The sequence below is a fragment of the Mustelus asterias genome, chromosome 10, assembly GCF_964213995.1.
Source record: "Mustelus asterias chromosome 10, sMusAst1.hap1.1, whole genome shotgun sequence".
Classification (NCBI taxonomy): domain Eukaryota; kingdom Metazoa; phylum Chordata; class Chondrichthyes; order Carcharhiniformes; family Triakidae; genus Mustelus; species Mustelus asterias.
Genome location: NC_135810.1, coordinates 74,175,517 through 74,188,467, shown reverse-complemented (window position 1 = coordinate 74,188,467; position 12,951 = coordinate 74,175,517). Strand labels below are relative to the sequence as shown.

The window sequence follows — 12,951 nt, the reverse complement described above, 5'->3', positions numbered from 1 at the left end:
CAACATTTACATTCCCTTTGTCTTTTTGTCTTGACATCTCGGTCAATTACACTCCCCTTCTCCCCCCACCAACACCTTTACAGTATAAATCTTGTCCTATTTTCTTCGCCTTCCGCTCTAACAAAGGGTCATCCAGACTTGAAACGTTTCCAGCATTTTCTGTTTTTGTTTCAGAGTTTTTCTTGAGACTGCTAGTCTGTTCCCTCTGGGTTGCTTTCTGATGAAGACAGCGCTAGACCAAGTGATACGAGTGTGCTGGATTGGTATTTAAATATGGTGCTGGCACATTCAAACCTTGAGCATGCTGAGAGCATGCGGACGAATCAGCTGCAAGTCCGCAAGGAGAGTTGGAGGGGAACTTGCCTGTGCATAATTATTGAGGTTCCAACACAGAATCTAGCACAGGACCCTATCATTCTGATCAGCGAGACATGTGCCACTGGAGCCACCTGTCATTGCACTTAGTCTCAAAATGGGAGAATTCCACACTATTGTTGCCAACATCATGGGAATAAATATGAAAACCAAAATAAGCAAGGCTTTACTGAATGTAATTGTTTTAAGTAACATATATATATTCAAACTAATAACTGAAAAATAGCTGTAAAGCAGTATATTATGAGCATAGTTGGTATGTAAATTAGCAAAGCAACAGGAACAGTTGTGAAATGTTGTGACTAAATTCCCATGGATGGAAGCAGTTGTACAAAATGGTATATTTTGTGGTACAAAATGGTACAAAATACATATTTGTTAGAACAGATCTTAATGTGTAGGCAGAATTAATTCTGCAATATTACATTAAGTGCGTAGTATTTTCATTCGAGAAGGAAGTTTGTTTACTCACTTTATTCTAGTTTGGCATTAATTAGTATATTTTAAATGAACTTAAATTGTTTTCAGGTTCCATAATAAGTGGTTTGTTTTTTAAAAATATTACAATTAGTCCAATTTATTGTTACAACGTAGCCATAAAATTTGTCTAATTCAAAAAGTATAATCAATTTGCACTAACATTGTAGATATTTTGCTGTGCCACATAAGCAAAATACGCTGTAATGCTACTACCTATCAAGATTGAAGATTAATTAATTATCGTGACTAAACTTTTCTTTTCATGAAAATTTATTTTAACATTTTCTTTTAGATGTCTCTGAAATGGATGGACTTACAAAACCCAAATTTTTGAGTTACTCGTGGGAAAGTTCAAAGTGGTCAGAGATTAAAAGTCAAGTGAAAGAATTCTTGTCATTTGGCCACCTTCTCCCCGAAAGTTGTCCCCAAAAGTTTGAGTATGCAAAAAAAGAAGCGATAATGAACCAGCATAACCTTCATCCTTCAAGATATGCCTCTTATCTTCATGACTCCTGCAATAGTGCCTGTGATTTTGCCAGTGCTTGGAATCATGGTTATTATTCGTTGACTATTGTTGGTATGTATTTATGGTTTTGACCAGTTTGGAACTATTCGTGCCTGGTTCTATTCAACACCATTGTGTTACCTTTGACAGATCTAAATCAAGAAATTGCCATGGATGTTGTATTCCTACCAGTGATAACTGACAAGAGCTTCATCACTTCCATAAATGACACCACATTTATTTCCATGTTGTCTGGTGGTTTCACCTCTGAAGCTTCAATCTTAAATGGTAATATAAATATTTGCATTTCAACTTGACTTGAATATAAACAAGTGACAATTATAAGATCTGAGATGAATATTTGTTTCACAACTCATTACCTAATCACTGTGTAAAGAGAGGATTTGACTTTCATAGATGCTTAGAAGAATCATCACCCCAACCATGTAATGTTCAGAAAATGCATACATAATGTTTGTATCATGTTTGTAAAATGTATTTCATATTTGAAATTAAATATTCAGTTCCAATTTCCACTTTAGGTTCTTGGCAGGAAGTGGTGGGGTGATGCAGGCTGTGGCAGAACCTGAGTGTAGGTTCAGAAAGAAAGTAAAGCTGGAAATAGAAGTAAGAAAATTATGGAAAGTCAAGGAAATGAGCTCGAAATTAGGCAACAAAGGGCTTGCGAATTGATTAGTGGTATCTACTTAAATGCAAGGGGTCCAGTGTAGAAGGTAGATGAGCTGAGGGCACAAAGAATAGAATCATAGAGTTGTTACAGCACAGAAGGAGGCCATTCAACTCATCATATCGATGCCAGCTCTTTGGGAACAATTCAGTTGGTCCCATTCCCTCCCTTTGTCTGTAACCTTGCAAATTCTTTTGTCTTCAGGTTCTCCTTTTGAAAGTCTCGATTGTATCTGCATCCACCACACTCTCAGAAAGTGATTCCAGCTCTTACCACTCGCTGCATAAAAAAGATTATTCCTCTTGTCACCATTATGTCATCATGGGCAGCACGGTAGCACAGTGGTTAGCACTGCTGCTTCACAGCTCCAGGGACCTGGGTTCGATTCCCGGCTCGGGTCATTGTCTGTGTGGAGTCTGCACGTTCTCCTCGTGTCTGCGTGGGTTTCCTCCGGGTGCTCCAGTTTCCTCCCACAGTCCAAAGATGTGCAGGTTAGGTTGATTGGCCATGCTAAAATTGCCCCTTAGTGTCCTGAGATGCGTAGGTTAGAGGGATTAGCGGGTAAAATATGTGGAGATATGGGGTAGGGCCTGGGTGGGATTGGTCGGTGCAGACTCGATGGGCCGAATGGCCTCTTTCTGCACTGTAGGGTTCTATGATTAGTTATTTTGCAATCACCCTAAATCAGCGACCCCTCTGCCAAAGGGAACAATTTCTATCTATTCTGGTCAGATCCCTCATGATTTTGAACACTTCTATCCAATCTCATCTCAACCTGTTTAAGGAGAAAACCCTAGCACCTCCACTTATCAATGTAACTCAAGTCCCTCATCCCTGGAACCATTCTTGTAAATCTTTCCTGCAAATACAAGGCAAATGTAATATAATGTGGATAAATATTAAGTTATCCATTTTGGGAGGAAAAACAGAAGAGTATTTTTTAAACGGTGATAGATTGAGAAATTTTGATGTACAAAGGGACCTGGGTGTTCTTGTACACCAATCACTGGAAGCAAATATGCAGGTACAGCAAGCAGTTAGGAAGGTAAATGGCATGTTGTCCTTTATTGCAACAGGATTTGAGTACAGGACTAAGGATGCCTTGGTGCAGTATTGTGTACAGTGTTGGTCTCCTTATCTTAGAAATGATATACTTACCATAGAGGGAATGCAGCAAAGGTTCACCAGCCTGATTCCCGGGATGGCAGGATTGTTGTGTGAGGAGAGATTAGGTTAACTAGGCCTGTATTCACTGGAGTTTAGAAGAATGAGAGGAGATCTCATTAAAACATATAAAATTCTGACAGTGCTGGACAGACAGGATGCAGGCATGATATTTCTTGTGGCTAGGGGGGTTTAGAACAAGGGATCACTGTAGGCCATTTAGGATTGAGGTGAGGAGAAATTTCTGTGCTCAGAGAATGGTAAATCTGTGGAATTCTCTACCACTGAAGGTTATGGAGGCCAAGTCACTGAATATATTTAAGAAGGAAATCAGTAGACTTCTGGAAATTAAAGGCATCAAGGGGTACAGGGAGAGAGCAGGAGTCTGGTGTTGAGATAGAGAATCAGCCATGATCATATTGAATGCAGGCTTGAGAGCCTGAAAAGCATACTGCTGCACTTACTTTCTATGTTTCCTTTTTAAAGGCAGCTTAATACTGCATTCCAGTTTTCCTTGCCAATCTTTGATTCTAAGTGACCTGGTACAGATGTATTCTCATCCCAATGAAAATGGACATAGTCCAATTAAATAGCTTTACTTTGGATTAGTCCTTGTACTTTTCTTTGCTTAATTAAACCTGATGCTCTGATCACTGTTCCCTAAAAGCACCCCGATTGACACCAGCTCCAGTTAAACCACCTCATTCCCCAGCATCAGAAGCAGCAATCCTTCATTAGGCAGGAACATATTGATAAAGTTCTCTTGAACACACTCAGAAACTCTTCCTCCTCTTTGCCCTTTACATTGTTATCATCTCTGTCTTTTAGGATAAATAAAGTCCTCCATTATCATTGTTCTGTAGTTTTGCACCTCTGTGTTTTTCCCTGGAAATTTACTCCACCATATTTTCCCCTAGTCGGTGGCTTTTAGGAAACATCCAGTAATGCAATGATACTTCTAATGTTTCTAATCTGTAACTAAATACATCCATTCCTTGGCCCCTTGAGGACATCCTTTGTCTCTAGCACTGTAATATTCCTCTTAATCATCATAGTCACTGTTCCTCTGCCTTTTCCTTTCCTATCTTTCCTGATTACTTTAATAAGGAATATTTTGTACCCAGTCTGCCCTTTTATGAGCTAGGTTTCTGTTATCGTGACATCATTTTTCCTTGTGGCTATTTGCATCTTTAGCTCATCAGTCTTTGCATTCACATTCATGCACAGTCCAAAGATGTGCGGGTTAGGTTGATTGGCTATGCTAAATTAACCATAGTTTCAGGGGGTTAGCAGGGTAAATATGAGGGGTTACGGATGTGGGACCTGGGTGGGATTGTGCTCAGTGCAGACTCGATGGGCCAAATGGCCTCTTTCTGCACTGTAGGGATTCTATGATTCACGGTAAACCTAATTCAGATTTTATTGCATTACCTTAGTCTGACCCAACGTATTTCTTACTCTAGTCCTACCTGCCTCCCCAATCCTCAGTATGTCCTTTCTTATGCTACAACATGGTTTCCAATCCTTTAGAATTGCCTGCAAATATGATATCATAGCTTAGAGAGGATGACAGGGAATTAAAGGAAGGGGTGACAGGATAAATTGCTTCAATGAAGAGCCTATGTAGACATGATAGGCTGATTGGCTTCCTATGCTGTAACAATTCTAGGATTCTGAATACATCTGGCTGGGTGGAAGGATCAGTGGGAAAACATTTTAATGGTGACAATCAAAATTCAGTTAAATTTAGAGCAGTTATGGAAAAGGATAAAGGTAGATCAAGAGCAAAGATTTAATTGGGAAAAGCTGTTGTATGAATTATCGTAAGAAGTTTAACAACACCAGGTTAAAGTCCAACAGGTTTATTTGGTAGCAAAAGCTACCATTGTGGCTTTTGCTACCAAATAAACCTGTTGGACTTTAACCTGGTGTTGTTAAACTTCTTACTGTGTTTACCCCAGTCCAACGCCGGCATCTCCACAGTATGAATTATCTACATTGTAAATGTTTTTGTATCTTTAAATTATAATTTACATCAAACAAATGAATGATTTCTCTCAGATTTAATCATGGGAACAGTATCGGAGCTAAATGGAAAACATTTCCTATGCACTTTGGATCTTTACCATCTCGGGAATGATCAAACAGAGGTTATTTTAAGCAGAGCCTATGAGAAGATCTAACGCAATTTTGAAGCAGTAACAACATGCATTTCTATAGTACTTGTCATCTGCAGGAAGATATCTCAAAATGTTTTATACTACCAGTGACATGTATGCTACAAGTGATCTATTGTTAAAATTGGATTCTCTCCCCTTCAGTACTCATGTTAGAAATCAGAACATGACAAAAATGTATGATTTACTCTTGCATTTATCTTACATGGGTATTTGTAGTTCTTGGGTTGGCTTAAGAATCATTGAGCCAGATAATATGAAGAAACTGAATTGAAATAATAGTTTATTCACAATATTTGGGTCAACAGAATTTCTAAGCCAGTTGCCTTTAATACCATTAGAAATCATTTAAGCAGATATTCATCAAGTCAACGGAAATCGTAAAAACTAAACTCTACTTTTTCAATTTTATCAATTTTCTCACCTCTTGTTAAATATGTCACGACATGCGCTAATCCAGTACCTAGCCTAAGTGACCATTCTTTTCATTCATGAGCACCAGACAGAATGTAATGATAGGCATTATAGTTGCGCAAACTCCTGTGCCCACTCAATCCACTAGTGTCAGTTTACTGGTCAGGAACACAAACCCTAGCTGATATTTATCCTGTTTAGCCCAGGGTTACTGAGACCAATTGTACCAACTTAAATCTTTTCACAGCTAACGTCCTATAAGTCAGCATAGCCTATGGCTCAAACCTAGAACTTTTTCATCTGATATAAGACCACAGAATGTTCCACATTATGCCCACTAAACCAGCTGGTGGCTTATAGATTTTTATATAGCACTGCTAGCAAGACTTCCATTTCAATTTTGAATGTATAATATGATAAACAGTAAAAAATATATTTTGTTTGCATTACAAAGTTAAGTACTAGTAGTCTCATAGTTGAGATTTTTTCCTCAACATGTGTCTCTAATTGTAGACTTAAAAGGAAAAATGATTTTACATGTGGTTTACTTTGTAAATCTCTTGCACACTCTGCATCTTGGAAATGTAATTGATTAAGTACCAGGATCCAAACACAACTAGTTTGTTTAGACAAAGTTTTGAATCACTATATATATATCTATTTCTTGATCAGGAGCATGAGAATGTGAGTGAGTACTGAATTGGAGAGATCCGTAATGGAATAAATTTCTTAGCACTGTCTTAAGAGTGTACGCAAAGAATGACCCCAGGAAATTGGTACTAGAAAATTACCGGTTACATAGAACTATAATTCATAAGTCATGGGCTTCAAAGATGAACAGGATAAAAATTAACTTAAAACTCCATAGGGAAGTATGTCCATCTAGCTGATGAAAGAAATGCAAGTAATGTACTACGCTTGTAGCTAATAATTTCAGTTTAATTATTTATTTTCCTTTTGTTAGAATTTCATAATTTTGAATTTCTTGCACCCAGAACTGTTTCATAATTTTTGAATACACTGGGAAACATGAGATGCCTGGTGATTTTGATTCACTTATGTGCAAGTTAATACTTTGATAATATGAGATGGCCAAGCCGAAGGTGCCCAAACTGCAGTGAATCAGTGACTTGCAAAAGAGTGAATGGAATAACTTTAGGCTAGTCCTATAACATATCAGGATGCCTCCTGATGTTAATAATTAGCCAAAGTGAATCTTCATGTGAAGGTAAGTAACTATATGTAAGCCATCTTTTAACAGTAAGAGATATTCCATCTGCATGCAAATTCAGTTTTTATCTTAAGGTCTATTCTCTTAACTTTCTTTTAACATCAACATGAATGTTAAAGATATGTACATATCCAAATCAAATACTTTATATGGTAATACAATCAGACACATTGGGTGGCTTTTACGGCCTCGCTCGAACCAGGACCGGAAAATCTCACCCAAGGTCAACAGACATTTCCATTATTCACCCCTCACCTGCTCCGATTCCAGGGCAGTAGAATTCTGGCATATATTTAAAAACATGATGCAGAGAATAAATATAATCCTGCTTATTGGCTATTGTCTGTCCTTTAGTGATTTCCTAAATATAAAATTTTATTTCAAACAACTTTTGAAACCAAATGGAAGACCCTGTTTAATATGTCATCATCGCAGAAGAAATATTGATTGAAAAAGCAGGTTGTTTAGAGAGATCTCCTTTTATATATCCAATCTCCTTGAGCCATATATCTTCTACAACAAGGAAATCGTGAAAACAAAGCCTCTGACTATATTGTTATGAAATGACAAAGGCAATCTGAGTTTTATATAGATTTTTTCCCATTCTGCCACCCAAAAAAACATTGGCAGGTGGCTGCCTGTTGCATGATATTTACACACAGAAGAAAGTTTAGATATGACAACACTTGAAAAATAATTCTCAGCAATTTCATTTTTCAATCTCTTACTTTTTTATGGTCACCCTATTTAGCTTTTAATAGGTGTGAATAACTTATTTTCATTACATAAATATTTGTGAAAATACCATGGGTTGATGAATACGATAAGTGTTGCTTTATATATTGATTGCATATTTGATATAAAGTATATAGTTTACAAAAGTTTTCAGATATTGTATTTGTACCACAATATATTATGCATAATAACACATTATATATTAAGTATTGTGAAATTTTAACCCAATAAATGAATATATTAAATCTTTAAGAGTTAAATATGGTACATTAATATTTAACTTGCATTTTGTAAACATAAATAAAATGGTTTTGTAGTCTTAATATATTTAGATGATCAATTTTAATCTAAAATATTACATCCATGGCTGTAAAAATTGTACATTTTGTACCCCATTTTATAATAAAATGGAGTACAAAACGTAAAACACAATAAAGGAGATTTGTTGGACAATAATTCAAGAGTTTGAGTGTCTTTGTCAAAGCATCAATTGACCTGAGTTTGAGGGCAACACTAGCCTACTCTGCAACACGGTGTGAAGGAATTTTAAAAAAGGTTGAGCTTATACTCATCTGAGTTTAGTAGAATGAGAGGCGATTTCATTGAAACATATAATATTCTGAGGGGACTTTATGGGTTAGATGCTGAAAGGATGTATCCCCTCATAGTGGAATCTATAACTAGGGGCACATTTTAAAAACATGCATCTCCGAACTAAGATGGAGATCAGGAGGATTTACTTCTCTCAGGGGGTGTTAATCTTTGGAATTCTCTTCTTCAGAAAGCAGTGGAGGCTGAGCCATTCAGTATATTTACGGCTGAATTAGACAGATTTTTGATTTACAAGAGAGTCAAGGTTTATAGCAGGACATCAGGAAAGCGAACTTGAGGTCACAATAGGATCAGCTACGATCTTATTAAATGGTGGATCAGATGGTGGGCCAAATGGCCTACTCCTTTCCCTATTTCTTATTCACTAGGTGGTGCTGAATCATTCAAATTTCTTTATATACATTATCTGAGTGCTATATATTCTCTTAGTAAGTGACATTTCTCATTTTCAAAACAATGGTTTAAATGTATATTTGGCAGAACATGCTTATTTATTAATGGAACTAATATCTTTTCATGCTTTTATTAATGTTTTTATTTTACAATCTTAGCATCTCCCAAAAGACTGGGCTTAAACTTAATGGTGATGAAATTAGGTTTTGCAGAGCCATTTTCTAGGCCAGTGGTTCCCAAACTTTTTTCACTGGGCCGCACTTTCGGAATAAAAATTTGCTCGCGCCACACCGAATTTTTTTATTGATAAGAAATACATTCAAAAACAAAAAAAAAGAACTCCTAGCAGTGCTTGATTCATAACATAGAACACAACTACTTTATAATATGATCATGGGACATCCAGAAAGTATAAAACAATCCCTTTGGAAAAATATCTAATCCATGTTTAAATGTTTCTTTGATTGTCCTTGAATCTTCCCGCCACACTTGCCATCCTCTTGTGCAGCACCAGTGTGGCACGTCGCACCCTTTGGGAACCACTGTTCTAGGCACTCTGTGGCTTCCGGATTCGAAAATAGCATCTGAAATACACACACATATTTCCAACAGGAAGTGGGCCAGACTCCGTCTTGGTAAAGGAGTTTGTGCATGCACACCTCATGGTTACTAGCAGCATGTGGAGCAGGCAGATTATGAAGTCAGTGTGCAATACTGATTTGATGCCAGTTCTGCCATTTTCAAACTTCCACGCTGCCTTTACAATGTTAACCATGTACAGCTGGTCGTGGAAATTATATGAAAATCCTCTCACCAGAAAAAATTAAAGGGATTATGAACAATTTATAGGTTAGGTGCTAAATGATTTCTTCTGTCTGCTGGTGCATGCATTTTTGGAGCTTTCCTATACTTGGCTAAAGTTTGACCAGTCAATAGGAAATACTGAGGTTAAGTAGGTTGGGTCTCTACTCATTGGAGTTTAGAAGAATGAGAGGTGATCTTATTGAGACACATAGGATTCTTGGCCTTGACAGGGTAGATGCTGAGAAGATGTTTCCTCTCTGATGCGCGATATAACTCACGAGGCTAGAGGTACTCGGGGAAATAAAGGCTTTTATTGACTACAACAATAGAGCTACCATATATAATACACGATCCCAGACTAAAGGGTCCCAGACAGAGCAGTGACCTTTATACCTCTCCCAGGAGGCGGAGCCCGACTGGGATGTACCATAAGAACTATATTACAGGTAGAACAGCCCAATCCTAACCCCAACAGTAACATGTAGAACAGCCCAACCCTAACCCCAACAGTAACATATATACAGACTCATAGTACTGGCCAGACCCTGGCTCAGCACTACCTGGTGGGAACCAACGATGGTTCACCACACTCTCGTGGGAGAGTCTGGGACTAAATGGCATAATTACAGACTAAGGAGCAGAGATGAGGAGGAATTTCTTCACAGAATGAAGGGTTGCCCGTTTAAAACAGATGAAGAGGAATTTCTTCATACAGAGCGTTGTGAATCTGTGGAATTCTTTACCACTGAGGGATATGGTAAAGTTAAGTATGTTCAAGGCTGAGATAAACAGATTTTTAATCAGTAAGGGAATCAAGGGTTATGGGGATAAGGCGGGAAAGTGAAGTTGAGGATTATATCAGATCAGCCATGAACTCATTGAATGGTGGAGCAGACTTGATAGGCTGAAAGGTCTACTTCTGCACCTGTATCTTTTGGTCTTATTGGCTGGTGATGCAGTGCTTTTATGATTGTCTAAAAACTTGAGTTGAAAGAAGTTGTTTCCAGACATGGGTGGCCGAGTAAGCCTTCCTCTTAAAATTGAGCATGATTGAGATAATAAAGAGAGATCACACAGGATAAAACAAGCTACTAGAAGAGAAAGACTGGGAGAAAGGTTCTTAGTATGTGACCAAACCTGCAGAGGATCTTTAGGCAATAATTCTCTTAGATCAACTTCAACAAGGATAAATGCTTGAGACATCTTCACCGCTTTAAAGAAGTTATAGTTGAAATCTGCCAACTGCTGCAGCCATTTTTACATCCTCAAAATAGGGAAAGGAGCACATTTCCCTTGGCTGGTCAAGGTAACCATAGTATTTAATTTTTGTGCATCTGGTTCCTTCTGGACTTATGCTAGTTGAATACTCCCATGCCACTGCTGGCGGGTTCAATGGCAGGGATGGAGAGTATTGGAGTTTGGCAGGTGACCCAGAAATCAGTTTTACGTTAATGTGGATTTCCCACAGGATCTTTCGCTGTTACCCACGAGGTCAGTGTAAAAATAATTTGCACCCCGCTAATTGGATGCAAAAACGAAGGCCCAACACACCAGCAAAATCTCGCTGTTCAGAGATCGGGTGCCATCTTTAAAAGGCGCCCAGTCAGAACCTGAGTAAACCTTGCCCCCCACCCAGCCCACCATGCAGGTTTCAAGGGCTACCTTCCCACCTCTGATAATTCCGCCCCCCCCCCCCCCCCCCCCCCCCCCCACCCTCCGATCATCAGCATCCTCCACCCCTACCACGGTCTGAGCCAGAATCCCCTGCTCCTCTGTCCACTCCTGGCCACCACTACATCTAATTGAATCCCGGTCCACCCCATGAGGCACCCATTGGAGCTGCCCCTTGGCACAATTTGGCATGGTGCCTACCTGTCACTGCCAGCCTGTGCCAAGGACCAGTGCTGGGGGAATTGCCAGGTCACTGCCTGGCCATGTCCCTCTCCACCGGGGGCTATACTTACCTTTACAACCCTAGGGAGACCTCCACGACAGGTTCACGTCTCTGTGCGGAAATCCCAGAGAGAATGCTCACTAAAGACATGCTAATGTATTAAAATAAGCTTTTTGCGATCCTGTGGTGTATTTCATGTCACTCCACCAGTGAGGTATGATTTCTTCATGAATCGCTTAAGCCTTTTCAGTGGTCCTCCTTCCCAAGATGCTCAGCTCTGTCTTCTCTCTGGGAATTAAAACTTGTCCTTTTTCAGTTCTTTTTTGCTGACTGCTTTTATGCACTAGTTTCTCCATTTCTCCTGCAAGAAAGAGTATGTCAGTGAGTACCCCACTGCTTGAGCAATGTGATTGTCATGGTTGCCAGCGTGTATGAGCTGTGAGTATGTGGGTGCAAGGCTTGTAACAGTGCTAACTGTGTAAGAATAAAGTAAAGCATGTGGGCGGCACGGTAGCACAGTGGTTAGCACTGCTACTTCACAGCTCCAGGGACCTGGGTTCGATTCCTGGCTCGGGTCACTGTCTGTGTGGAGTTTGCACATTCTCCTCGTGTCTGCGTGGGTTTCCTCTGGGTGCTCCGGTTTCCTTTCACAGTCCAAAGATGTGCGGGTTAGGTTGATTGGCCATGCTAAAATTGCCCCTTAGTGTCCTGAGATGTATAGGTTAGAGGGCTTAGTGGGTAAAAATATGTAGGGGTATGGGGGTAGGACCTGGGTGGGATTGTGGTCGGTGCAGACTCGATGGGCCAAATTGCCTCTTCCTGCACTGTAGGGTTTCTATGATTTCATATGGATTTTCGCATTGAGTAGTGATCAAGAATCCAACATGTTGGTAGATAGTTGATGGGGGTGTGACGAATTGGGTCGTAGGTGAGGCAAGTAAGACATTTGGTAGAATATGCCAAATGAGAATGAACTCACTTTCCTTGGCAATTTGTATGAGATTATGAAATTTGCTCCTGCACTGCATCCATGTTCTTGGACTAACACTCCTGGTTCTGTTGTCACTTGTTCCAACTACCTCTGAGCATCTACCTGGGGCCCGCCTGCAGCTGGCAGATACTCTCCTGTTTTCCATTTCTTTCACCACACTTTCTCATGCAGTGTTTGTAAACCTAATTGCATGTTCTCTCATATGTTCAGTTTTGCTCAAAGTAGTATGGCATAAGATTGTTCTCAATTTACTTCCACCACCATTTGGAGCCTCATGAGGAGGTGAGGGCTAGCTTTAGTGCAGAGCACCTGCAATATTGGGCATCCTGCTGATCTATACAACCAATGAATAACACAGATAGCATGGGCTTCAAAACAATCATGTAAAGAAGCAGGTCAAATGAATTCAATGGCAAATTGCAATCGTGAACACGTGGGTTAATCACATACTGCAACTCCTAGGTTTGTTTTTTTGGGGTAATCTCATT

The 12,951-nt window shown here is 39.3% G+C and overlaps 1 protein-coding gene across 1 annotated transcript in view; it reads left to right on the top strand.

Moving 5' to 3' along the window:
• LOC144499454 (RPA-related protein RADX-like) overlaps positions 1-12,951 on the top strand; it is an 86,260-nt gene that overhangs the window by 59,113 nt on the left and 14,196 nt on the right. Inside the window, exon 14 of the mRNA XM_078221440.1 lies at positions 1,148-1,432. Within this exon, the coding sequence (XP_078077566.1) occupies positions 1,148-1,432 (285 nt within the window). The remainder of the gene's footprint in view (positions 1-1,147; positions 1,433-12,951) is intronic.